Source organism: Megascapheus bottae, chromosome 15 (assembly GCF_031878675.1).
Source record: "Megascapheus bottae isolate mThoBot1 chromosome 15, mThoBot2.hap1, whole genome shotgun sequence".
Lineage (NCBI taxonomy): Eukaryota > Metazoa > Chordata > Mammalia > Rodentia > Geomyidae > Megascapheus > Megascapheus bottae.
Window position 1 is genome coordinate 55,092,560 of NC_143523.1, and position 27,394 is coordinate 55,119,953.

At 50.5% G+C, this 27,394-nt stretch overlaps 2 protein-coding genes across 8 annotated transcripts in view; both read left to right on the forward strand.

Moving 5' to 3' along the window:
- The first annotated feature begins 6,662 nt into the window (after nt 1-6,662).
- On the forward strand, nt 6,663-18,420 carry Opn4 (opsin 4). The gene is made up of 10 exons (XM_090345541.1): nt 6,663-6,788; nt 8,609-8,751; nt 10,853-10,986; nt 11,320-11,523; nt 12,171-12,342; nt 13,296-13,451; nt 14,297-14,404; nt 15,273-15,453; nt 15,770-15,913; nt 18,382-18,420. Exons 1-10 carry the CDS (start codon nt 6,663-6,665, stop codon nt 18,418-18,420), a joined length of 1,407 nt encoding a protein of 468 aa, XP_090201667.1.
- A 2,646-nt stretch (nt 18,421-21,066) lies between these two features.
- Ldb3 (LIM domain binding 3) overlaps nt 21,067-27,394 on the forward strand; it is a 76,843-nt gene continuing 70,515 nt past the window's right edge. For all 7 annotated transcript variants that reach the window (XM_090346717.1, XM_090346718.1, XM_090346719.1 and 4 more), the window contains exon 1: nt 21,067-21,177. In XM_090346717.1, the coding sequence (XP_090202843.1) occupies nt 21,085-21,177 (93 nt within the window). In that variant the 5' untranslated portion in view covers nt 21,067-21,084. The remainder of the gene's footprint in view (nt 21,178-27,394) is intronic.

Below are 27,394 nucleotides of genomic sequence, written 5' to 3' on the forward strand. Positions count from 1 at the left end.
TCATGAAACTCTTATCTTCAGTTCATCACCAGAAAACCAGAAGCGGCACTGTGTGACTCACGTGGTAGAGCAATAGCCTTGAGCTGAAGAGCTCAGGGATAGCACCCAGTCCCAGAGACCAAGTCCCACAACCGACAAAAGCAAACACACACAAAAAAAGGCCGGGAGTTTGGCCTAGTGGTAGAGTGCTTGCTTAGCATGCACGAAGACCTGGGTTCAATTCCTCGGTACCACATACATAGAAAAAAGCCGGAAGTGGTGCTGAGGCTCAAGTGGTAGAGCTCTAGCCTTGAGAAAGTCCAAGGACAGTGCTCAGGCCCTGAGCTCAAGACCAGGACTGGCAAAAAGAAGGGCTGAGGGCTTGTGGCGCATGCCTGTAATCCTACTTTGGGAGGAGACTGAGTTAGGAGTATCATGGTTCAAGGGCAGCCAGGTAAAAAAGTTCAAGAGAAGTTCACTGAACTCCAATCAATGAGAATTTCCTTGTCGCTTAGGCTGTGGGCTGAGCTAGAAGGCTCTGGCTTATAACCAGGTAGCTTATCAGGAAGACCTACTAATGAAGGAAAGCCCAGCTCCTTAGCCTTGACAATGGATCAGTCTTCAAGGGTAATTAACACTCCAGAAGTCCCAGGCTAGGACTTGGCCTAAAATTGCACCCTTGGCTGCTTTCCCTACTCTGCTTCTACCTTGCCATCTCAGTGATCTTGAAGTAAAGTCCTCAAAGTACTGAACGAAATCTGGCAGAGCATGGGACCCTCTAACCCTGGTACAGAGCACCCACTCCTGCAGATCTGTGAAGGCACCTCGAGGGCAAGAACTTGCGGCCTGTAGGGTGCAGAAAGGGACCACAGCAGCTTCAGCCACAGCTCATCACCCTGTAATTCTGCAGAGCACTGGCAAGAAGGCTCAGAGAGCCTTGCCTGGGCCTCTCCCAGGGCAGTCCCACATAATCACTGCATCAGAATTGGGTCTGGGCAGTTCCAAGCCCAAGCCCAGGACTGGGAGGAGAGAATGGCTCGGAATATTCTTGAGAACCACTGCTGGCATGGCCTTTGCTCAGGTGAGCATGTGTGCTCCTCTCAGTGCCTAACACCCCCTAAAGGGAGATGCCAGTTCTGCTGGGGTCCCCAGCTTCTGAAGGTCCTTGTCACAGTGTCATTGGCAGGTACTGACTGAGGAAGCGAGCTTCCACTGGGCACTTACTGGGGCAGGAGCCTCGGAGTCTTCTCTACTGTGCTTGGCAGAAGATTGGAGGATGGTGTGAGTGTGGATGGGTGGGTGGTGTGACTTCTGGGGCTTGAACTCAGGGCCCTGTGCTCTCACTTGGCCTTTGCACTTTAGGTACACAGTAGAGTGCTGGTGGTTAATTGGAGGTAAGTCTCATAGATGTGTCTGGCCAAGCTGGCTTCAAAGCTTTTAGAAGATGATAATCTAATGTCTCAATTGAGGTCACATCTGCAAAGTAAAGAAGTAAACTGACCTTGTTACAGAAACGAGAAACAGATTCAGAACTTAACCAATATTGAGATGCAGTAAGATCAAAAGGCCGCTTTTGTTGTTGTCTTGTGTTTTGTTTTTTTGGTTGGTTGTGGGGTTTGAACTCAGGGCCTGGGAATAATTCCTGAGCTCTTTTTGCTCTAGGCTAGTGTTGTACCAGTTTGAGCCACAGTGCCACTTCTGGTTTTCTGGTGGTTAGCTGGCCATGAGAGTCTCACTGACTTTCCTGCCCAGGCTGGTATTAAACTGCTATACTCAGATCTCAGTCTCCTGAGTAGCTAATGTTACAGGTGTGAGCCACTAATGTCTGGCATTCCCCCTTCTTTTAAAAAAGTTGGTGGTGGGTTTCATTATGTTATTTGCATACAATATATAATGTGATTCTTCCATATTCACTCTCCACATCATCCCCTCCTTTCTCCATCCCCACACCCACTGGTTCCCCACCCCCACCCAACAATCCCTCTTTTATAATTGTCATATTTTTAAGTCTGTATTCTCACTTCACATACAGCTCTTCAGTTCCATGCATTTTCCTGCAAATGACATAATTTCATTTTTTATGATTTTTCTGTTGTCTATGTGTACCATATTTTATTTATCAAAGTATTGTTTGGCACATAGGATAATCCATATTTTGGCTATTATGAATAGTGCTGCTTTAAACATGGTGCATAGATATACAATTGTAAATACACAACACACACACACACACACACACACATACATATTTCCAGTCCTGAGGCTTGATCTCAAGACCTAGGTATTGCTCCCTTTTCTGCTCAGGGCTACCATTCTACCACTTTACTGGAGAGCTCACATGTGTGAAGTCACACCATGAGGTAAGAGCAGAGCTTCCACTCAGAATGCTTCTGGTGTTGCTCAAGCTGGGCAAAGATAAGCCAGGACCTGTGGGGTACCAGCCAAGCAGTTCCACACATTTATATGCTATCGTTGTTCCACACTGAGGGCATCTCTGGAGTTCCCTGGAGATTTCCATCCTGTTCCTTTTGTTTCTGATACCTTTGCTCCTATAGCCACCAGAAATGGTTCTTGTCTGTCATAAAATGAAGAGGATAGCTGGGTGCCTATGGCTCACACCTCTAACCCTAGCTACTCAGGAAGCTGAGATCTGAGAATCTTGATTCAAAGCCAGGCCAAGCAGATGAATCCCAGAATCCCATCTCCAATTAACCAGCAAAAAGTTGGACATGGAGGTGTCTTGCTCAAACTGGAAAGCCTTAGCCTTGGGTGAAAAAATCAAGCAAAAGCACAAGTCTCTGAGTCCAAGTCCCAGTACCAGCACAAAAGTCTCTCCCTCAGACAAATGCCCACTTAGTAGAAAGTAACTTGCATACTTGGTTACAATCAATGAATATATAATATGTTAGAGAATATGTTATAATATATAAAGCATATATTAGTTGATTATGTTATATATTATATACTACATTACTATACTATTATGTTTTTATATATTCTATAACGTATATATTATATATGTTTGTGTCATGTATATGTATATTTGTTGAACTCAGGGTCTGGGTGCTATCTGTTAGCTTTATTTGCTCAAAGCTTGTGTTCTACCACTTAAGCCACAGCTCTACTTCCATCTGTTGTTGATTAATTGAAGGTAAGAGTCTCATGGACTTTCCTGTCCAGGCTGGCTTTGAACCTTGATCCTTAGATTTCAGCCTTGTAAGTAGCAAGGATTAGAGGCATGAGATACTGGCTTCTGGCTCAGCTAAAATACATTGAGGAGGAAAATGACTATTCCTGATCTTCTAGTGTGTTACCAAAGGGTCACTCGGAGTATCTCAGTTCAAGGCCACCCCAGACTAAATTTAGCAAGACTCCACTTCACTCATCCCAACAAATAAACAGGCATATGTAAGAGGATTATGATCCAGTCCCAGGCATAAAACATGCTCAAGTGGTAGCATGCCTACCTAGCAAACACAGGCTGTGAGTTCAAATCCCTGTACTGACTCAAAACAAATAGGGCATCCCTAGGTACAGATGATTCTTTTTTTCTTTTGCCAGTCCTGGGTCTTAAACTCAGGACCTGGGCTGGGCACTGTCCTTGGGCTTTTTTTCAAGGCTGGCATTCTACCACTTGAGCCATAGCACCACTTTTGACTTTTTCTGTATATGTGGTACCAAGGATCGAACCCAGAGCTTTGTGCATGCGAGGCAAGCACTCTACCATGAGGCTACACTCACTACCTGGGTACAGAAGACTCTTGGCCTATGTCAGGAAGCACCATGTGCAAACAAGGAAATATAAACAATGAAATGTCTAAGGCCCTAAGGAATGGGTTTTATTCTTTAAATCCAGTAGCAAGTGATCCCTTTCCATGGGGAGGTGGGTGTGTCCAAAGTATGTGAAACTGGACCTCATACATGGCAAAGTCTTCTACACTCACATGCCTTTCTTTGGTGTGTCCTTAACTTTCAAGGTAAAAATTTGCTCTTTGAGCCTTTCTCTTGTTTTTCCTTGATTTTCTGTTTCTTTTTTTTTCCCATATTTTTTTTATTGTAATTAGTAAAAGGGTTACATGATATTTGCCAGATAGAAGGTGCATTAATTCACATACATTGATACCCTTTCACATGTCTTGGTACCCATTTTTGATTTTCTGTTTCTTAAGTCATCTGTCTCTCCTCTCATCTCCCTCCCTCCACAGAAACCCTGAGGGAGTGGAGAACAGCTGCCTTCAGGAGACATGGTTCTGTCACCCCTCTCAATTAGAAGTCATGTTGACCTGGGGCAGTGGCTGCATTTGATGCCAGCCTGGACTGTGGTACATGGCTATAGTCTTCTTCCTTCCTTCCTTCCTTCCTTCCTTCCTTCCTTCCTTCCTTCTTTCCTTCCTTCCTTCCCTTTTCTTTTCCAGTTGTGGGGCTTGAACTCTGGGCCTGGCCACTATCCCTGAGCTCTTTATTTTTTTAATTTTTTTTATTGTAATTAGTAAAAGGGTTACATGATATTTGCCAGATAGAAGGTGCATTAATTCACATACATTGATACCCTTTCACATGTCTTGGTACCCGTTTCCCTCCCCCCCACCCTGAGCTCTTTAACTGAAGGCTAGCACTCTACCACCTTGAGCTACTACGCTACTTCCCATTTTCTGGTGGAGATAAGAGTCTTATGGATTTTCCTACCCAGGCTGGCTTTGCATCACGATCCTCAGATCTCAGCCTCCTGAGTAGTTAGCATTACAGGCGTGTGCCACCAGTGCCCCACTGGCTGTAGGGTTTTAATGAATGCTTGCCTATCATAAGGAATGTCTGACCTGGATTCCCTGAGACAACACATGCAACAGATGGGGAGGACCAGAATCAGGGTCACATCCTAGTGTCTGAGGCCAACACCCCAGGCAATCGTGGCTCCTTCATTTTTTTTTTTTTTTTTTGCACAGGAGCTATGAGTCGCCTTTACTCCTATCAGGATCTCTGGGTCATTTGGCTAGGGGATGACCTTGGGCTAGTGTTGTAGTTTGGCATCTTCAGCCCAGAACAGTTTGGCAGGGCTGGTTCAGGTTCGATGGTATGATCAGCCAAATAGTTATGTTCCTGTCTCTAGCCCCTCCCCCCACCTCCCCCACTCCCTGGCCATGGGAGGAGATCCCATTCTGATGGGTGTACCAGATTGCAGGTAGGGAGGCCCCAGGTGAGTGACCAGCCAGGTGCCCTTCAGGACTAAACCTGTGAAGGAAGACATTTAATATTCCCCTGGCAACAGCTCCTAGGAGTTTCCCAGGAGTCTCTAGGTAACCCAATCCTGCAGCCCCAGAATGAAGAAGCAGACCTAATCTTCAGAAGTGGGCAGAAGAGCCTAGAACCAGCATTACAGTGCTGCTGGCTGCTCTAGGCGAGAGACCTGACTCAATGGATACTATGGACAGAGACACAGATGGAGGGGAACGGGGGCTCCCTGCCCTCCTGGCTTTATCAGCTTTGCCTTGCAAGGGCTTTTAGGACTTCATTTAGAATTCTGGGGGCCTTGTGGCCTCCGGTGATGGCTGCTTGATTCCATTTCCCAGAAGTTCAAGTTATGTCTGTCCAGGGCCCATTGTTGAGCTGCTTCAAACTCGGGCCATTTAACATTAAATGGTATTCATCCTCTGTGCTGGCAGCTTTCAGACCTCCTTTTGCCTCTGTCCCTGCTGTATCCTCCTCCCGCAGTGATGAGGGATCTGAAAGCTTTTCCCACCTCCAGCCATGCCATGGATGTGTGAAGAGCAGAGGCCCTGGTGCAGAACAGTGGGCAGGGCCCCTGGGTATCCTGGGACACACTCAGCCTCTGGTCTCCTTGGCACAGTGGACAGGGGTGGAGTGGGTGGATGAATGAGGGTCCACAGATGTGAAGGCCAGACTGAGAAAATGGGGTAGTTGGAGAAGCTCCAGGGACCCTACAGAGATCAGCTGTGGGAGAGCTGGCACCAGTACCCCTCCAAAAACTTGGGCTATCACTCCACCATGCCCAGTCCCTGCACTGGGGTGAGGTGCAAGGAGTAAGGATACCTGAAGGTTACCAGGTGCTGGTGGCTTATGTCCGTAACCACAGCTACTCAGGAGGCTTAAGTCTGAGGATTGCAGTTCAAAGCCAGCCTGGGCAAGAAAGTCTATGAGGCTTTTATCTCCAATTAGTAATCAAAAGGCCAGAAGTGGAGCTATGGCTCAAGTGGTAGAGTGCTAGCTTTCAGCAAAAGGCTCAGGAACAGAGCCCAGGTGCTAAGTTCAAGCCCTGAGATGGGCACACACACACACACACACACACACACACACACACACACACACACCATCATTTATGTCACCATCATCAGACCCAAAGGGACAGATACCAAAGATCCATGCTTGAACCCAGAGACAGAGCAACTGAGCATGTGCAGCCTTTCTATTTAAAGGTGCAGAGGGACCCTGTGGCAGTGATGGTTTTAACTGTGACACTCATTCCTTCCCACGTCACTGCACACAAAACAGCTACCAGCTCTAAGAGCAGCTCTAGCTGAGGCCTGCGCCGGATGGGAAGGCAGGCAGCAGGTGGCCTGTACCACAGTGTTGAGGATGGAGGAAAGCTGAGAGGCTGGGCACCAAGTCTTGAGCTCCCCAAGCCCCTGACTTTTCTCTAGACTTGAGCAAGACTACCCTGTCTCAGGATGAACCCTCCGTCAAGGCCATCCCAGGAGCACAGCTTCATTGCCACCCCAGCCTCGTCCAGCAGGTGGGACAGTACCCAGGGCACCGTCTCCGTCCCAGGCCAGCTTCCACCCATCGGCACCACGGTAAGGCCACAGAGCAGGCGCATACTCAGAGCCTTTCCTCTTGCCTTCCTCATCCTCTTCTTGAGCTCTGCTGTGGGAACTTGGGCAAGTCACTGGAGCTCTGTGAGCCTTCTCTACACATTGGCTGAGGTAGGAGAATGTAGACCATTGCTACCCTCCTTCCCCTGCTCCCCACCTCCCTGAGAACACTGGTGCACAAGAAAGGCTGCTCCTGAAGACACAGGGCTGCAAGAACTAGACCTGCCTGCACTTGGTTATATCTACTTCTTTAAAAAAAAAAGATGGCTAGATGCCCTGTGGAACCTTCCAGAGAAGAAGGCAAATGCTGGCATCTGGATTTATTATGGCCAAAATAGGATACTGGGCAGGACAGAGATAAAACCACAACTTCCTTGGAAAGGGGTCCTCAGATCCCTCTGAGCTAATGGCTTTCTTGCATACTTTATTTTCCCCCTCCCTTCCTCCCTCCCTCCCTTCCTCCCTCCCTCCCTCCTTCCCTCCTTTCTTCTTTTCTTTCCTCCCCTCTCTCCCCTCTCTCCCTTCTTTCCCTTCTTTCCCTTCCTTCCTTCCTTCCTTCCTTTCTTCCTTCCTTCCTTCCTTCCTTTCTTCCTTCCTTCCTTCCTCCCTCCCTCCCTCCCTCCCTTCCTCCCTCCCTCCCTCCTTCCCTCCTTTCTTTTTTTATTTCTTCCCCTCTCTCCCTTCTTTCCCTTCCTTCCTTCCTTCCTTCCTTCCTTCCTTCCTTCCTTCCTTCCTTCCTTCCTTCCGTCCTTCTTCTTTCTATAATTGTGACTTGGACTCAGAGCCTGGGTGCTGCCCCTTAGCTTTTTTTTTTCCACTTAAGGCTGGTTTCCTTCCATTTGAGACACAGCTACACTTCTGACTTTTTGATGATTAATTGGAGATAAGAGTATTTTGGGCTTTACTTCCCGGGCTGGCTTTGAACTGCAATCCTTAGATCTCAGCTTCCTGAATCACTAAGGTTACAAGTAAGAGGCACCAGTGCTCCATCTTAGCTTGCTTTCTAGAGGAAATTCTTTCTCTCTCCCTCTTGCTGTGATTCAAGATCAGCGTTACCTAGTTCTACTACGGGGACAAAATTTCTCCACTGAGAAATTGTCCTGATTTTAGAGAAAGACGTACACAGGGGTTGGCAGAAGTTGGTACCCAGGAGTTGGCAGGGTCCCTTCACCATGTCCCTGTTTATCAGGCATGTTTGTCCACCAGCCTGTCAAGTGATCTGAGCCTAGCCTTAGAGCCCAAAGCATGTGTTTGGAGAGTATGTACTACTATTTCAGTTCAGCCACTAGTGGCCCTGTGGCTAAGTTTCCTCACTTGCCCCACAAGGAACCTATCCATCATTTTCAGGGATGTTTACAGATGGTGGGAATAATATAACCTTCTTTTCCTCCTTTTCCTCGTCCTCGTCCTCGTCCTCGTCCTCGTCCTCGTCCTTCTCCTCCTCCTCTTCCTCCTCCTCCTCCTCCTCTTCCTCCTCCTCTTCCTCCTCCTCCTCCTCCTCTTCCTCCTCCTCTTCCTCCTCCTCCTCTTCCTCCTCCTCCTCTTCCTCCTTCTCTTCCTCCTCCTCCTCTTCTTCCTCCTCCTCTTCCTCCTCCTTCTCCTCTTCTCCTTCTTCCCCCTCTTCCCTTTTCTCCCCCTCTCTCCCCCTCTCCTCCTACCTCTCCCTTTTCCCTCCCTCTCCCCCCTCTCCCCACCTCTCTTTCTGTACCGGTCCTGTGTCTTGAACTCAGAGCCTAAAGACTAGGGCTCTATCACTTGCGCCCCAGCTTCACTCTAACCCTCCTTTTTCCGTCTTTCTACAGACAGCTGGCACTCAAGCTGCCCAGGTCGCCTTCCCTACAGTTGATGTTCCAGATCATGCCCACTATACCCTGGGCACGGTGGTCCTGCTGGTGGGGCTCACGGGGATGCTGGGCAATCTGACTGTCATCTATACCTTCTGCAGGTATCTGGCTGGTGCAACTGGGCCCAGGGCATCAAGAGTGGGACCTGGCCATGTAAAACAGGGCAGCACACAAAGCAGGGACGGGGTTGTGTCAGGTGGGACTGGGCGAGGCCAGGAACAAGTGTTCTGTGGTCTTGGGCTCAAGGCTCAAATCTTCAAGCTCAGATCTGAATCTTATTATTACTTTATTTTATTTTTGTCAGTCATGAACTCTGTTAGGGCCTGAACTTTGTCCTGAGCTTTTTTTTTTTTTTTTGCCAGTCCTGGGCATGAGTTCAGGGCCTGAGCACTGTCCCTGGACTTTTCTCAAGGATAGGGCTCTACCACTTGAGCCACAGCACCACTTCTGGCGTTTTGCTATGTATATGGTACCCGGGTCTTCGTGCATGCTAGGCAAGCACTCTACCACTAGGCCAAACTCCCAGCCCCTGTCCTGAGCTTTTGAACTTAAGCACTCTACCACTTTGAACCACAGCTTCACTTGCAGTTTTTAGGTGGTAAATTGAAGGTAAGGGTCTTATGGACTTTCCTGCACAGGCTGTTTTTTTTTTTTTTTGCCAGTCCTGTGGCTTGAGCTCAGGGCCTGAGCGTTGTCCTTGGGCTTTCTCAAGGCTAGCACTCTACCACTTGAGCCACAGCACCACTTCTGGCTTTTTCTACGTATGTGGAGTGCTGAGGAATCGAACCCTGGTCTTCGTGCATGCTAGGCAAGCACTTTTACCACTAGGCCAAACTCCCAGCCCCCACAGGCTGGTTTTGAACCGTGATCCTCAGATCTCAGCCTCTTAAGTAGCTAGGATTATAGGTGTGAGCCACCAACACCTGGCTCAGACTGAATCTTAAACTCAGGGAATGGCATGTGAAGGGGGGAGCGGGAGGAGGAGGGGGAGAATGGTCCAGGGAAGTTGGACTAATATATGCTGGTCGTTGGACACCAGCACACCCTTGGTGAAGAGCTGGTCTCCTTAGAGACGCTCAAATATCTGCCCATGTTGTTGTGCTCTTAGTTTACCTCCATCATCACCTACCCCAAGGAGCAGCCTGGACACCCGGATGCTGAACCCTGAGGCCCCTGAGCAATAGTCCCCAGGCTTCCTTCCTCATCTGGCAGTCTGATGTAATCGATCAGACCGAGAGTCACACAGTCCCTGGCTCCACAGATTAGCAGAAGGGCTAAGCAAGTCATTTATGTGTTTGAGCTCACTTCTCTGTGAAAGAGATTTATGGTTTCCTCCATGGAGTCCAGGGAATGTGTAAGTAAGTGAATTGTCTGGCTGGGCTACTTGCTGCATCCGATGACTGGGAGTGCCTTTAAATGTGAAGGCCTCTGTGCTCTCCCTTGAAAAATGGTAAGCTTGTGCCTCCTTTCGGATGGATGCAGGGGTGGATGTGATATCATTCCTCTTGAGAGGACAGAGGGGACACTTGCTAAAAGAGGACAAGTGGGGAGCCTGAGAAACAAGCTGGGAGGCCATTAGGACACTGGGAGGAGCTGATTGGGGAGAAGCCACTGGGAAGATAAGGTCCAGAGGGATTTGTCTAAGGAGAGAATATGAGTCACACAGAGCCAATCAGAGGGTGAGAAGAGAAAAGAACTTGATCAGGGACCCAGTCTCCCCTGGTGGCGCAGCACCAGTGTGTATGTTGTAGAGAGACATCATTCATTGCTGCTTTCTGAAGGAACTGCCATACGAGTCCCCCTCAACTACTGGGGTTAAATATCACCTAGGTAATGCCTGCTGGACAGAGGGCTAGATCTGTGGCTTGGTAACCCTGGTCTGCCTGAGTGTGCATGCAAATGCATGTATGTACATGCAGGAGAACACATAGGTGTATACTAACATGGGCATGCATGTGTCCACACATAAAATATGCACATAAGTTGTATGGATGCATGCATGCGCCCACATGTGTTCATGAATATGTGTGCATATGCGGGTACATGTGCAGTGCATATGTGTGCTGTATCTATATATCTATACATCATAGGCCTGTCTTTGCAGGTCTATGAAGGAATGAATGTGTGTAGCCATGGGTGTGTGTGTGCAGGTGTGCAGGTGTGTGCTAGAAATCACCCTTTTACCACTTCTGACCTGTACAGGACCAGAGGCCTGAGGACGCCAGCCAACATGTTCATCCTCAACCTTGCAGTCAGCGACTTCTTCATGTCTTTCACCCAGGCCCCTGTCTTCTTTGCCAGCAGCCTCCACAAGCAGTGGCTCTTTGGGGAGGCAGGTAGACACTTGGGGCTCCCCTTTGCTGGAGGAAAAAAAGGGACAATGTGACCCAAGGATGCCCATGAGAAGGGTGAGGCCCAGGGGAATCCATCCTCATCCGCCCTTTGTGGACAGAGAGAGTGGGTAACACCCTCTACCCCAAGAGTGAGCAGGGGAAAGAGAGGTTCTGGGCCAGAGATGCTTAGCCAGACAGAGTGGAGAAGGCTCATACCACGTTCTCTAGCAGGCAGAGATGGAGTTGGGTTCCCCATATCTGACCCTCCTTCCCTCCCTTTGGGCACCCGAGGGGTTCCCTTCCACCAAGAACTAAAGGCAGGGGCTGTGCCCACAGGCTGTGAGTTCTATGCCTTCTGTGGAGCTCTCTTTGGCATCACCTCCATGATCACCCTGACAGCCATTGCCATGGACCGCTATCTGGTGATCACACGCCCGCTGGCTACCATTGGGGTGGCATCCAAGAGACGAACTGCATTTGTCCTGTTGGGTGTCTGGGTCTATGCCCTAGCCTGGAGTCTTCCACCATTCTTTGGCTGGAGTAAGTGGGTTGGTGGGGTTGGGGGAGGGACAGATAGGCTGGTGCATACAGTTGAAGGGGAGATAGATGAACTTGGGGGAGATGAGTGAACTTGGGGTTGGCCAGCTGGCAAGGGCCTCTAGTCAAATGGACACCAGGGATCAGCACAAGCCGCAGGAGAAACTGAATGATCCATTAGGGGCTTGAGGATCACCAGTACAGCCTGTGCTCCATATGGGAGCAGCGAAATGACTGCTGTGTCTGCTGCTGCTGAGCTTGCAGTGAGTCACATTAGACAGGGGGCTGTGATGTGAAGTTCCACAAGCAGGTGGGGAGGCTCTAGTCCTCTGGAGCAGAAGCCCTGGAGAGCAAGGCCCTGGGGCGACCTGGAGGCCAGGCTTACCACTAGGCCTCTGTTCTAGCCTAACCATAACAAGCAGTCGCCAGTTTTGCCCGCCGTCTTCTTAGTTGATGTCCCAGGCAGAATTGGGTTGGAAAGCTTGCTCTGTTTCCCCACCCTGCCACAGCATTTCTCACCACTGGGCAGCTGGGAGTGTGAGGGTGGGGTTGTATAGAGAAGCCTCAAACTCCACATAGAAAGCCCCTACTGGAGAAGAAGCTCGTGGCAGTGCCACCACAAAGGCTGAGTACCTGCCCTTGGCCTCCAGGCGCCTACGTGCCCGAGGGGCTGCTCACATCCTGCTCCTGGGACTACATGACCTTCACCCCCTCTACCCGTACCTACACCATGCTGCTGTTCTGCTTCGTGTTCCTCCTCCCCCTGCTCCTCATCATTTATTGCTATATCTTCATCTTCAGGGCCATCCGAGAGACACGGAGGTAAGTATTTAGCACAAAGGAAGGGCTAAAGGTGCAGGGTCTGTTTTGCTTAATAGAGCACCCCAACTCCAAGTAGGAGAAAACAAGTGAACAAGCACAGGCACTTCATGGTTGGAAATCATTATTATTATTTATTATTTATTATTATTATTATTTATTTATTTTTGGTGCCTGTCCTGGGGCTTGAACTTAGGGTCTGGGGGGTACTGTCCTTGAATGTGTGTGTGTGTGTGTGTGTGTGTGTGTGTGTGTGTGTGTGTGTGTGTGTATGTTTGTGTGTCTGTCCATCCTAGGACTTGAACTTAGGACCTGGGTGCTATCCCTGAGCTGCTTTATTTTATTTATTTTAATGCTCAAATCTTGTGATGTAGTACTAGATCCATTGATCTACAGATCTACTGTTAGCTTTTTTCAGTAGTAATTAGAGATAACAGTCTCATGGACTTTCTTGTCCAGGCTGGCTTTGAACCATGATCCTCAGGCCTGCAGGTGAAAGCCACCCGCACCTGGCTTGGAGACTAGTGTTGTCTGGCTTGGAGACCATCTTTTTGTTGTTGGTGGTGGTATGGGGCTTGAACTCAGGGCCTTAGTGCTATCCCTGAGCTCTTTTGCTCAAGGCAAAAGATCTACCACTCTGAGCCATAGCTCCTCTTCCAGTTTTCTGGCAGTTAATTGGAGGTAAGAGTCTCATGGACTTTCCTGCCCAGGCTGGCTTTGAACTGCAATCCTCAGATCTCAATCTCCTTAGTAGCTAGGATCTCGGGCATGAGCCACCAGCACCTGGCTTGGAGACCATCTTCTAAGTCGAGACAAGGAAGGCACCCACATAGAACCACAGGAAGACAGCTGAGTCTTGGTGAATACTTTTGTGGAAAGGATGGACAATCCAGGCCCAGTTTTGGACAGTAGCTGTGGCCCTGTACTTGCTGCCATCTGGGTTTGTCTTTTCCTAGGGCCTGTGAGGGCTGTAGTGAGTCCCCACGGCAATGGCAACAGTGGCAGCGGCTGCAGAGTGAGTGGAAGACAGCCAAGATTGCATTACTGGTCATCCTCCTCTTCGTGCTTTCCTGGGCCCCCTACGCCACTGTGGTCCTGCTGGCCTTCGCTGGGTGAGCAGGGCTGGGAAAGGGGAGGACCCTTAGGCAGCCTCTCCTACCCAGGTCAGCCAATTAATAGGACGGCATAGACTTAATCTCCTAGCCATTCCTTCTCCCCGTGTGACATGCCCTACTCCACAGGTCCCAGTCTCTGGAGCTCCTACTTCCGAAGCTCCAGGCACACCCTAGATCCAACCCCTTGGGGGAACCCACAGCTGTTCCTCAGGTCCCAGTCCCATCTTTGCTGGTGCCATAGACACACAGCGGAGGTGCTGTCACCTCAGCATGGATTCCTAAGAGCTGTCCTCTAGTCCTTTGCAGCTATTCTGGGAACTTTGGTATCTCCAGCAGCATGGCCAAAGGCCAGGCTTCAGAAGTACTTTGGGGACAGAGAGAGCTATGACATCTTAGAAGTGTTTGGGCCTGGATCTACTTATGTAGGAATGGCCTGGTTCCCTCTAGAACCTACTGTGAGGTTTTTCTAAGAGTGTTGGGGAGCAGGGGGCATTGGGGTATGCGGTGGGAATTGCTTCACAGAGTATCTGAGGATGAGGGCCAGTGGAGAGCAGGAGAGGTATTTGCCAGTGTCATGGGATCCAATGGACAACGAGGCCTGGCATATCTTCCTCTCAGAACCCCGCCCTCAACATCTTACAGCTCCCATCCACCTCAGATCAGAATTCTCCCTAGCCTTGTTAGCCTTTGGGGCTGAATTATTTGTGTTGGTTTAGACTGTGCTAAGTATTAGACCTTAGCGGGTCCGAGGAACAAGGTTCATGGGTAAAAGCCAACTGGGGAGGGGTTGAGGGGTATGGGATAGAGATGAGTGACAAGATCTCATACCTCCTCCCTCCTAGGTATACACACATCCTGACGCCCTATGTGAAATCAGTGCCAGCCATCATTGCCAAGGCTTCTACCATCCACAACCCCATCGTTTATGCCATCACCCACCCCAAGTACAGGTGTGGCACCCTCCAGGTCTCCAAGTTCATCTGTGGGCATGGAAGGCCTGGGCCTGCAGATGGGACAGAGAGCAGCCAAGGGTATGATCTCTCACATGAGTTGAGCAAGGGCCATAAGCATGTAGGAGCAGCCAGTGGGATCCAGAGTCAACACAATTCTTCTCTGGCCCTAACTTCCCAGAGGACTCTGTTTGGAGGAATACCAGGAATTTTTCTGGCATCTTCAGAGCTGAATGATAAAAAGGCAGCCAGGATAGCTCATCACAATGCTGTCCCCACCCTCAACAAAGACACTAGCACCCCAGAAAGATCCATCTGAGAGTTCTTTGACTCTGCTTTAAGGGCCCTGGCAAGGGTCAGCGCAGCTCTGTTGATAAGAATCCCAGCAAGGTGCCTCTCCTGCAAGGCCCTTCCTTTAGCCTGGTGGTATTCATCACTCATCACCCTCCTGAAGTTGGTTGCAGGTCTCATCCAGTCCAGCCCACAGTGCTCAGGAAGGTTCCTGGTCTCTATCAGCCAGAGATGTTGCTTTGAGCCAGCTATGTGAGGGGCTGGAAGTAATGTCCCTCTGGTTGGACTTTCCACTCAAGGCGTGCTCTCTCTCCACCTGCATGAATCCAGGATCTGTAATCCATCCCAATATTCCTGTGAGCCTGTCAGACTCCTGTTTGTCTGTTATCCCGGGGTCCTGTCAGACACAGAATCTGTCCATTTGTTTGTCTGTCTGTCTGTCTGTCCTCATCATCCAGCATCTGTCTGTCCATCTTCACCACCAATGTCTGTTCCCATTGCTCAGCATCTATCTGTCCACTCATCCTGTATCAGTTTGTCTTTCCCTTCATCCTAACCAGATTCGTGATCCCTGCAGGGTGGCCATTGCTCAGCAGTTGCCCTGCCTGGGAGTGCTTCTGGGCGTGTCTGGCCAGCGTGATCACCCCTCACTCAGCTTCCGCTCTACTCACCGCTCCACTCTGAGCAGCCAGACCTCTGAGTTCAGTTGGATCTCTGGACGGAGGCGCCACGAGTCATTGGACTCTGAAAGCAAGGTGGTAAGAATGCTGGGTCTTTATCCTGGCCAGACTGCCACTGAGATGGGGTGGGAGAGCTCGTCAGCCCTCCCTATCCTGATGGGTGTCAAAGCATACATTCGTAGGAAGGTGTATGTCAATCACATCAACATATACTCTGGCTCGGACATATGGGGTTTGCTGGGACTTGGTGACTGAAACCTAAAAGTTAATGGCCGCATGAAACACTGCAATAAATATCTGTGGTGAGGCTGGGGAAGGATCTGTTGGGGGATTGGGGAGGGGCAAGTTGCAGGCTGTCAGTCTTTCCTCACAGCTACTCTTCCTCCTCCCCTAGGGCTGGACGGACATAGAGGCAGCAGCTGTATGGGGGTCTGCCCAGCAAATGACTAGGCAGTCTCCCTACAGTCAGGACCTAGAGGATGGGGAAGTCATGGTTCTTCCCAGAGCCCAGGCAAAGAAAGCCAAGACACTCAGAAAGGTGATTGGATCCAGTACCTGTCAATCTATGAAGGGGAGGGGAATATGGATAAGTAGCCCAGAGAGTGGCCAGAAACAAAGCTTAGTTTAACAGGCAGCCTAATGTCCTCCAGGGATCTCCCCTTCCCCAGACATCCCTCATCTGCCTGGGTGTCTCTGTACCTCCCTCCCCCCCAACCCGGCCCCCGCCAGCTCTCCACCAAGATTCATTGAGCAGGCTGTGGCTGTTCTTGAGTGTGTTGTACATGATTGTGTGGCTCTATGCATGCCTATAGCAGCTGGTGTTCTTGGGTATGCTGTGCCTTGATGGATGTATGGTCTGTGAATAATTGCATGTGCCCATGACTGTGGGTGATCTGCAGCCAACAGAGCACATATGTCATAAACGAATGTGACCACGTGTCTGGCATATGCTGTCATTGTTCCATCCCAGGATGTAAAACTAAGTGTGACCTTGTGTCTGTTCTGGGCCATGGAGGTGACTGGGAGAGGACAGTGCATCCGTCTTTGTGTGCTTTGATGTTGGACATACCTGAGGGAGGGGGTTGAGGGTCGGGGAGTGCTCATGGAGGGGGAGCACCCTGAGACCAGGATGCCACCCAGAATACTTGTGGCTATTAAAAGAAGACCAGCTGTCAGCCCAAGTGCCTATGGAACGGAATGTTGATGGCGATTACAGAAGGCCATCTTCTGGAACGCTGGAAATGCTGTGAGCACAGAGAGTCCCTCTCCCTCAGCTTGCAGCTCTCCACCCTGCCCTCCTCTCACCCCCCCCCCCCACAGCACCCCCTAGCCAACAAAGGCATGCTCTCAGCTTTCCCTAGCCAGCTCAGGATCGGCTCCCCCCTCCCGCTGGCTCCCCACAAGTTCACAGAGGAAAGCACCCCACCGTCCTTGCATTCTCACATCCAGGAGTGCGGAACATTGTACAGCCACTGAGGCAAGGCACTGAGCAATCCTGACAGTGACTCCCTAGGCTGGCCAGGCCATGCTGACAGGAATGGTGCCTGTCCTGGAGGGAGGAGAGGCCAGGAAGGGACGCTGGAAAGGGCACTGGGCAGGAAGAGCCAACCACCAGCACCCACCAGACATTCTTATTTCTATTTAATTTTGGGGAGCTGTACCTAGGGTTTGAACTCAAGACCTGGTCATTATCCTTGAGATTTTTTTTATTGTTATTTTAAAGGTGAAGTACAGAGGATTACAGTTATGTAAGTCAGGTAATGAGTTAATGAGTACATTTCTTTTTAGACAATGTTAACCCTGAGCTTTTTTTTTTTTTTTTTTTTTTTTGGTAGGCCTGGGTGCTGTCCCTGAGCTCTTCATCTCAAGGCTAGCACCCTATCACTTTGAGCCACAGCACCACTTCCAGTTTTCTGGTGGTTTTTTGGAGATAAGAATCTCATGGACTTTGATGCCTGTGCTGGCTTTGAACCACAATCCTCAGATCTCAGACTCCTGAGTACCTAGGATTATAGGCATGAGCTATCAGCGTCTGGCTCCTAAGCTATTTTTTTTGTACAAAGCTAGCACTCTACCACTGGAGCCACAGCTTTTTTTGGTAGGTAATTTGAGATAAGGGTCTTACAGACTTAAATTGTGATCTTCAGATCTTAGCTACCTGAGTAGCTGGGATTACAGGCGTGAGCCTCTAGCACTCAGCTCTATCAGTTATTCTTCATAAGTGCTGCCATTGAGTTAAGAGCACACACCCTCTGGAAACCCAGGCTAGTCTCTGAGGACTCCAAGGGAAGGCAGAGGTGTTTCTGGACCTGACCATGGGGACAGGGATCATGGGGAGGAGATTTATGGAGTAGCCAGACCCCTTCACTATGTCCTAGAGAGGCAGAGTTGAGTAGACTAATCAAGTAGTGACTCATTAGGGCAGGAGGAGTGAGAAGAGACATACCCCTGTGGGAGTGCAGAGAAGGGGTGTACTGGAGTGTATATACTAGGAGCTCAGTTCATCAGTTCAAACCCCAGGAGTGCCAGGTGCTCATGGCGTGTTCTTGTAATTTCGAGACTGAGATCTGAAGATTGAGTTTCAAAGTTAGCCCTGGCACAAAAACCTGGGAGACACCTATCTCCACATAACTGGTAAAAAGCCAGAAGTGAAGGTGTGATTCAAGTGGTAGAGCACCAGCCTACCACTTGAGAAAAAATAAAAGCCAAGGGAGAAGAAGAAGCCCTGAGTTCAAATCTCCCTACATACATACAAGGACACACAAAAGAGGAGTTTAGGGAGCTAAGAATGTCATCGGGGTCATCCCCTGACCAGTGATAGATATTGGCTCTGGCTCCCTTTCTAAGATCTGGACCTCATTCAACAAGATTTTCCTCATTGCACCTCAACCTGGCCCTTCCACTTACCATGCCTTCATCTCTTGGTGACCTCAAACCTGAAGGGTCATTAGGAGATTACTCCCTTGAGAGACTCCTTGAGTAAACATATATGCTATTTATTTCCAGACCACGGGAGAGCTCCCCAGCCTGGACCCCACGATATAGGATCCTCCTCATTGGCTCTCTCTTTCTTCTGGAACATGTGCAGCTCTATCACCTCTCCTGTCACCCATCATCATCACCACCACAGGATTATCCCATGAGCTTTCACGCTCTGAAAGTGGCCCCATTGCCTGTGCTACCCCAGCCCCAAGTTCTCCTTCCCATACCTTACAACTCCTGCCCTGTGTATATTATTCAGGCCTTCCTCCTTTCAGCAGATGCTGGATGCTAGGATTGTCTAGATGATGACAGTGGCAATGGCTTTAGGGGACACATCAGCTGTTTATGAGCCAAGTATCCTGGCCAGTCGGTGTGCCTAGGCTGGGCATTTCACTGGCCAGCTGAACACAGTCCTTCCTGTGCATAGAACATACACTCTGGCTTATTTCCCCACACAGCTCCCTCTGTGGCCTACCCTAGCACGCATGCCTGTACTCTCAGACCACCCCCTGCACCGCATGCACACCAAACCCGTGACACACATTCTGCCCCTGTGGTTTATCTCACATAGTGATCTATATTCTTCCTGGATTGTGCTCCTAATAAGGGTGAAAGAAAAATAAAAGGTAAAGAAGGTTTCTGACAAACTTGCTGTCTACCTGTTGATGCTGTGATGGGAAAGAACTGAGCTTGGCTTCCATGCAATTTTTTTTTCTCCCTTGCTTCCCACCCCCAGTGTAAGCCTCTGGGTCATTTCTGATGACCCATCTCCAGCTGGGAAAAGTAGAGGAGCGACAATGATCATGCATGGCCCATCATACTTCTCAAGGAGCTTCTGAGCTCTGCCCAGCCTGTGGGTACCAGCTGCTCTCCAGCTGGCTTCAGTTCTCCCAGGGGAGGCAGATGGAGGGAGGCTGGCTTTCCCCTTTAAGTGTTGCTGCCCCTCCTCCCCAGGCAACATCAGGCAGGCAGGAGCCAGAGTCCAGAGAATGAGCCTGTAACAACAGGTACAGCCTTGCCCGGGTTCCCCAAGCAGGGTTCCCCCAATTTCCTTTCCTTTCTCTTGTTTCTGAGGCCTTACCAGCCAGGAAGGACAGACACTCCTACTAGAACAGGGCTAGACTTATGGATGAGGGCATAGGGCCTAGAGGGGCAGGGATTGATAGGGATGCTGGTTTTCTGGGCCAGGCGAGGTGGGTTGCCTGGTGCAGAACAGAGAGGTTGATGAAGTTGGCGAGGGAAGAGCACAGTTGCCTCCCTGGCTTCTTTGACTTGCTGTTTTTGTGACCTTGGGCAAACTGCCAAACAGTCCTGTAACATGCACACTTGTAGCACACATCTTGCATGAGCCAGACTCTGGGTATGAGGCTGGAGTGCTGGTAGCTTAGAAATTACTCACACCCAGGTCTGCACCCAGTCCTCAGGGTCCAGCCCAAGTTTGGGGCCAGCTCTCTGAGAGGACCAGCAAGCAGCCAACTCAACCTGCTCCTATTTCCCAAGCTCAGTTTTCCCCAGCTAGCCTGGAGTGGGCTTCGATCTATCTCTAGATTGCACAGAGCCTGCGATCTCTCTTGGAGGAGGGTTCCTAGGGTCATCCTGACCAAAGACCATACTGGCAGGAGTCCCATGGGGTCAGGATCCCCACTAGAACACACTGTACGAGGGGTACGGGTTGAACATGCCATGCACGCTTCTCCTCCCTGCCCCTCTGGCCCTGTGTCCTAACAGCTGAGCAAATGGCACCTCTTCCCTCCTCCCTGCCCCCTGCCATTCCTGCGCAAAGGGCACGGGGCCTGGCGTGCAGTGCTGGCAGCTGGAGATTTCCATGCTACTGTCAAGTTTTCCAGGGCACAAATGAGACAGGCGAGCCAGGAATAACCAACTGGGCCCCAGAGGGTCTGGAGGGGTGGGCCTGCCCTAAACCTGCCAGACTCTGTGCCAAGGGGTGGGGCAGTCAGAGGCCTAGGTGCAGTTCCCCTCCTCCCCCTTTCCAGACAGAGATTTAGGAGATGCCTGCAGCCACTGAGAGCCACGGAGAGTTTTCTGTCATGAATCCTACGGGAACAAGCCCAGGTTCCGTTCAGTTGGACCTCATCCGTTCCCTGTGTAACCTTGGGAAAGTTATTTAACTTCTCTCAACATTGGTCTTGCATGGCGACAGTTCTTGGGACCCTAGGAATAATGGCATGAGGGGCTCCATGCACCGGGGCCTCACACTCAGTAAGGCATCACCCCGGGGGGGGGGGTCCCTGAGAGACAAAATCCTGGCCTAAGGAAGCCCAACCTAGGTCTGCTGAAGAAGAGCAAGGGTACCTGAGCTCTGCAGAGGGTAGAAAGCAGGCATCCTCCCTTCCTGACCCCAAGATGGGGGGGAGGGGTTGTTTCTGGGCGCTAGACACCCCTCCCCAGGGGCTATATTAGCTTCGTGAGTCATGGTGGACGACTGGGAGGCTGCGGGCGGGAGGGCCTAGTGTAGGGTTACAGTCCATTTATGGGCTCAGCAAGGCAGATATCAGTGTCCGTGGCATTCACGCCCAGCTATTCTTAGGAGCCTCCCGGGAGCTCCACACGGCCGGGCCAGGCAATAAGGGACACAGCAGGCAAGACTGGGGGTCCCGGGGTTGGGGATCGGGAGTCCGAGGTGTGGGCTGGGGTGGTAGGGTGCGTTTGTTTCCTCTTGCCTGACTGCTCCCTTCCTCCACACAGGCGACCCCTGTCAGCACCAGCATGTCTTACAGCGTGACCCTGACCGGGCCTGGGCCCTGGGGCTTCCGCCTGCAAGGGGGCAAGGATTTCAATATGCCCCTCACTATCTCTCGGGTGAGTGTGTTCTGCCACACAGCCCAGTGCCTGGAGGGGCGGGCATTCCTGGAAGAGGGCGTGTGTCTGTTGTCTGTCTGTCTGTCTGGCCTTGCCAGGGAAAACCAGAGTATGATCCATCCCATCTGAGGGCTGAACTGGTTTTCTGGTCTTGGCCACAGAGGATGCTGGCCCATGCAGGCTTGTCTCCCCTGGAGTTCGCCCACCTGAGCGAGATGTCCTGGGCAGGTGGCAAGTGCTTTGAGCAGAGAAGGAAATGCTGAGTTTGCTGGGTGGAAGAAAGTACAGCATTTTGTTTCTGGCGAGGTGGGCTCAGGTTGCTACCCCAAGCCTGGAAGCAGGCAGTGGTTTGGAGAAAAGAGTGTTCCTAGCAAGGTGAGCAGAGGTAATTAGTAACCAGATGCATGATGGACAGATTACATGTCCTGATGTCACGGTGTGGATTAGTTACTGGGTTCTGGTACCTGTTCCATCCTAGACCCAAAATACCAGGCCTGAGTTATGAGTCCCTTCTCCCCCTGATATCTGGGTCTGCCGGGGACCCCTCACTGTCTGGCTTGTATTGCTGGACCTTCCTTCCTCCTCTGAAGCAGGGGCCGGCCTGTCCTGCCTGCCTATCTCATGTCTCTTCTCTCCTACCTCACCTGCGGAAAGAGGTCCCCTGCTGCCAGAGTGGAGACCCCAAATCCCAAGGAAGCCAAGAGGTAGATACCTTTGAGAAGAAGGAAAGAAGGACTTGGTCTTCCCCACTGTACATTCTCAGCATGTAGGTCACAACTAGAACCTGGCACTGTCCAGCAGTCCTGGTCAAGGTGGGACTGGAGACCTCATGGCTCAGAAAGACTGTGAGGCCTTCAAGGAGCAAAGATAACACAGGCCTGGTGGCCAAAAACCTGCTGGTTGCTGCTCTGGGCATGAGGGGCAGGGTACGGCCTCAGGTTGTCACTAGAGGATTATGGGTAAACAGGAGAATCTGAGTGGCTTTCTCCCTTAGGAAAAAGGGCAATTTCTTCTTCAGGGTACCAGAGACTTGCCTGGGGCCTAGGAATAGCATTTGATGGGTAGTCCAAGAGGTGATAGGCAGAGGGGAGAGGGTCTCACTGGAGAGACAGCTTGGCGTAGAACCTGGCACTGGTACTACGGGTAGTCCTTGCCTTCATTGATCAGCTCCTCCTTCCAGACCTCCTACCTCGAAGACTATAGGGTCCCATATTAAAAGGACAATGTTGATGGTGTGGTGACAGCTTTATAATATGGTGGCAGATGCCTATGACTATTGGAGTGGTACCCCAATTCCTACTCATATAATATCTTTGTACAGGGCAGAGCTGCTCTCCTGGCCCTTCTAGCATGCATAGTGGAATCCCTGTCTCCCTGGCCCCACTATTCTTGAGGCTTGCTGCTGGTATCTCTGTCCCATCCTGTGGACACAGACTGGTCTTCAGCCTCAGTGACACCCAGGATAGCCAATGACCTCACCCAGGTCCTATGCAGCTCCTGGCCCCGGATAGCCAGGGGCTTAAATGGCAGCACAGAAGCCTTAAGCTAGACAGCAGGAGGAATGTCCTCACTCAGGGAGGGGGTATGATGGGATGTACTAGAGACACTGACAAGAGGGATTTTTTTTTTAATAGAATCCAGGCAGAACACTGGATGGAGGATGAGCAGGATGGCTTTTAGCTTCCTTCTGAGACACATCTCAAATCACCCAGGCAGGGAAGGCTAGATGCCAGAGTCCTTCTCAATACTGGGGGTGCCCACAGCACTGGGGCACATTTACTGCCTGACAACTGAGGGGGTCCCCATCTCACCTCTGGGCCAAGCAAAACTGAGACTTGCACTTACTTTTTTTTGGGGGGGGGAGGGATCATGGGGCTTGAACTCTGCGCCTGGGCAATGTCCCTGAACTCTTCAGCTCAAGGCTACCGCCCTATCCCTGGAGCCACAGCCCCACTTCCCACGTTTTAGTAGTTAATTGGAGATAAGAGTTTTGTATTCTTTAGTGCCTGGGCTGGCTTTGAACCGTGAGCCTCAGATCTCAGCCTCCTGAATAGCTAGGATTACAGGCGTGAGCCACCATGCCCAGCTACTTACTATTTATTTATGTAATTATGTATGTATGCATGTATGTATTCATTTTCTTCTGGTACTGGGGCCTAAATTTCTGGCTTGTCACACTTTTTTTTGGCCAGTCCTAGGTTTGAACTCAGGGCCTGGGTACTGTCCCTGAGCTTGAGCTTTACTCCAGGCTAGTCCTCTACCACTTGAGCCACAGTACCACTTTTTTCTGTGTATATGGTACTGAGGAATAGAACTCAGGGCTTCATGCATGCTAGGCAAGCACTCTCCCATTAAGCCACATTCCCAGCCCACGTCCTCTCATTCTTACTTAGATGTTTTTTTCTCTATCACTTGAGCCATAGCTCTACATTTGGCTTTTTTTGGGGGGGCAATGAGGGGTGGCTGGTTAATTGGAGAGTCTCATGGACTTTTTTGTGCACACTGATATGATCCTCAGCTCTCAGCCTCTTGAGTAGCTAGAATTGCAGGTGTGAGCCACAAATGCCACAAATGCCCAACTTGAGGCTTGCTTGCATTTATACACAAGAGTGGAAATTCCCATGATCTGCCCCCTCTCCTCTCTGACTGGTGACTGCCACCTGAAGACAGAGAGGCAGTCTGTACCTGGAGTGCCCACAACCCTCATATTGGCCCCAAGCATCCACCTGGGGTAGCCCCTGGAGGCGTCCCTTCAGCTGAGCTGATCCTCAAAACTTACAGAGAAGGGGTTCAGAAAGGAGACCCAGATGGATCAGGGAAATGCCATTATTTATCCTGGACAGGTGCAAAGGACCTGCAACCTGAGCTGCCCTCTCACCCTGCCCCCACTCCGCTCCCCTTCACCAGGAAGCTGGGGAGAATGAGAACAGGTTCCTTCCCTCCCCCCATCCCCCAGGGAACAGCTCTACAGGCCCAGCCCCCACTTTGCCTGAGCCATTGGCCAGAGACTGGTGCCTGGTATAAGGTTCGTGCTTGCTACATCTCTAACATGGGAAGGGGGACATGCCTTCTTCACTCAGTTCTGCTACTTTGCCCACCCTTGTAGAAGGTTGTAGAAGGGAGACCATGCCCATTCCATCTGTGAGACTACAGGTGTGGAAAGATGGCTCACCTGGCAGGCTGGAGGTTAATGGAGCAGTGGGGAGTGGGGCAGAGCCAGTCCCCAGTAGGGCCTAGGCTGCAAGGTCTCAGGCCACCAGCCCAGAGGCATCTAAACTCCCTGGTGATTTCAGTTTCTACATTTTTCAAACTGTCCGGGTGAATAGGGACACTGAAAACAGAGGGTCCCTGGGGAGAGGGATTGGTGGAGGGTGTGTGTTGGGGGGGAGGGTAGCTGTGCTGGCAATTCCTGGAATTTTGAGGCTACTGGAGCACAGTGTGGGGCTGTTTGGGGGCAGTGCCTATCGGTGCTGACAGGCCTTGCTGTTTATAGCAGCACTGAAGGTCAGGCAAGCCTTAGAGGCTCCAAGCATCTATCTGTCTGTCCAGCAGCAGAAGATAAGGGGCAATGACACAGTGGGGAATGCTCTTAAACGTGCCTTCCCCCATACCAGGCCCTCCCCAAGTCTCACAGCTGCCTCTGACCCCTCTGAAGGGCTCTGGAAGAAGAGGACTAGAGTCTGTCCAGCATGGTCCATCAAGGTGCCAAAGAGTGGATTCTCTCAAGGCAAGGGCAAATTGCACAGACAGTCCCTAGGTCATTTGAGTGAAAGAAATGATGGGCCAGGCGCTGGTGGCTCACACTGTCATCCTTGCGACCCAGGAGGCTGAGGTCTGAGGACAGTGGTTCACAGCTAGCCCAAGCAGGAAAATCAGTGAGACTTATTTCCAGTAAATCAAAAGAAAACCTGTAGTGCTATGGTAGAGCAGTAACTTTATGCAAAAGAGCTCAGGAACAGCACTCAGGCTCTGAGTTCAAGCCCCACAACGACTCCTCTCCCCAAAAAATAAAAGAATGAAATTATGGGATAGCAAGCATGAAGGAAGACAGACCCAAGTAAAGGCAGGCTACCAGACTGATCCACCAATGTCTTCCGATTCCACTGAGCCTTCTTTCCTTCTGTCTAGTCTCTTTTCATCCAGGGGCTGCCCCTGATGGCAATGTCTCTTCTTCCTCAGCCCTTTCATTCCCAAACACAGCTTAACCACAGGAGCCATTCCAGGAGGTATGAAGTTAGCCAAACACAGGAGCATGCACTGGCCACATCCAGGATTAGCTAGAATAGTGAGCCTGGACAGGAGGAGGAGAGAGAAACCGCAGCTAAGTCAGGACAGCAAGGGAGGAAGGGACTCCTCCAATTTGTTGGTGTGTGTGGAGGATGGGCGCTGATGGCCGAGGGTAGAGGGGTTGCTTCCTAGGGAAATCTGGGAATGAAGGGGGGAGAAAGGAGACAGGAGTTGGAGCACTCAAGGCAAGCAGAGCATAGAAGACATTGGATTCTGTCAGGGTGGGATTGTGGATGAGACCATGAGAAGACAGAAGGAGGGAGGGAGGGAGCGAGGGAGAAGAGAAAGGGCAAGGGGGAGGGGTGCATGGGGCCAGGCCCCAGGGGAGAACAGATGGGAAGGGAGCCTGCCAAGCTCAGTGGTAATCTAATCACGGAAACATAGATGTACCCTAGGTTCCAGGAGAAATCCTGGAGGGCTGCCTTCAGTCTGCCCAGCCGTCCTGACAGAGCGGAATAGAGAACCAGAAGGCAGAGCCCTGTCTGCTTCTGGGTACCAGCAGAGGTGGCTGGAAAGTTCTGGAGAACCCAGTTACTAGTAGGAGGCTGCCAGATGCCCTCCCTACTGCCAGGGAACAAGAGACTAGGAGGCCATTGCCTGGAGGCACTGGAGCCCCACCTGGCATCTGTTTTCCCTGTGAATCCTGGTCAGAATCTAGGAGCAGCAGTTGGCTAAAGACTGGGCAGCGGGGGCTAAGCCCTCACCTCTCCCCCTCTGCCAGCTCTGGATCTTTCTTTTTCCAGTGGATCCCAGGAAGGTGGCCTGCCATCGGGCCCTGGTGGCACCTCTAGTTAGAAGGGTTGTGGGGTCAGAAGTTGAAATTCTTTGGTCCTGAATGTTAGCTCTGTATCATTTTTATGTTCAGCTTTATTTAATAATGCGAGCCTTGTGACAATACTGAACAAAAGGCATCATCACACTCAAGCTTCTTCCAAGGGTGCCTGGAGTGTGGCTCATTTCAAATCCCAGGTACTCTTTCCTTTTCTGTCTCCCTCCTAGGTCCCTGCACCCCGGTGATGCTGGTACCTTTTGCTACTCTCCGGGGGAGCCCTAGGACCTCAGCCCAGCACGAGAGACAGGCCCCTCTGGAAAAGGAGGTTGATCTCAGCCTCCAAACACACAGAGCCTGTGTCCTGCATGCATGCCTGAGGCCTTCCAGGTTCTGCCCAGGGTTGAGGTTGAGTTGAGAGGTGGCTGTTGGCTGGATAAAGCTGAAAAAAGTAGGATTGAAACTGATTCAAAAGAGAATTTTGTTTGTTTATTTATAATAATACAAATTATTATAATTATAATAATAATTATTATTATTATTTTGGTGGGTTATAGGGCTTGAACTCTGGGCCTGGGCGCTGTCCCTGAGCTATTAAACTCTAGGTTACCGCCCTACCCCTGGGCCACAACCCCACTTCCCATTTCCTAGTTATTAATTGGAGATTAATTGGAGTCTCACATTCTTTAGAGCCCGAGCTGGCTTTGAACTGAGATACTCAGATCTCAGCGTCCAGAGTAGTTAGGATTACAGGCATGAGCCACCACCCTCAGCTATTTGTTTATTTTTTATCTTTTCATTTTACTTTGTTACGCTGGTACTGGAGCTTGATCAGGGCCTTCTTAAAGCTATTTTTCCCCACTAGAGCTCTTCTGGCTTTTTTGCTGGTTAATTAGAGCTAAGAGCCTCCAGGATTTGTCTTCCCAAGCTAGCTTTGAACCTTGACCCTCTTATCTCAGCCTTTTAAATAGCTAGGATTAGAGGTGTGAACTCCAGGCACAGGGCTTTAAAGAAACCAGTATAAAGATTATTAATATTAATAATAATAAATAAAACTAACAAAAAACTTATTCTCTGGCAAAGGTGGCTCATGTCTGTATTCCTAGCTAATCAGAAGGTTGACATCTGAAAATAATGGTTCAAAGCCAGCCTGGGTTAGAA

Bases quoted from the DNA above. Each gene is read 5' to 3' on its own strand.
- Opn4 (XM_090345541.1), top strand. From the start codon at position 6,663: ATGAACCCTCCGTCAAGGCCATCCCAGGAGCACAGCTTCATTGCCACC. The intron at 14,405-15,272 runs GTGTGGCACCCT...TGATCCCTGCAG, and splicing joins ATCACCCACCCCAAGTACAG to GGTGGCCATTGCTCAGCAGT. The intron at 15,914-18,381 runs GTGATTGGATCC...ATTTATTTCCAG, and splicing joins AAGCCAAGACACTCAGAAAG to ACCACGGGAGAGCTCCCCAG.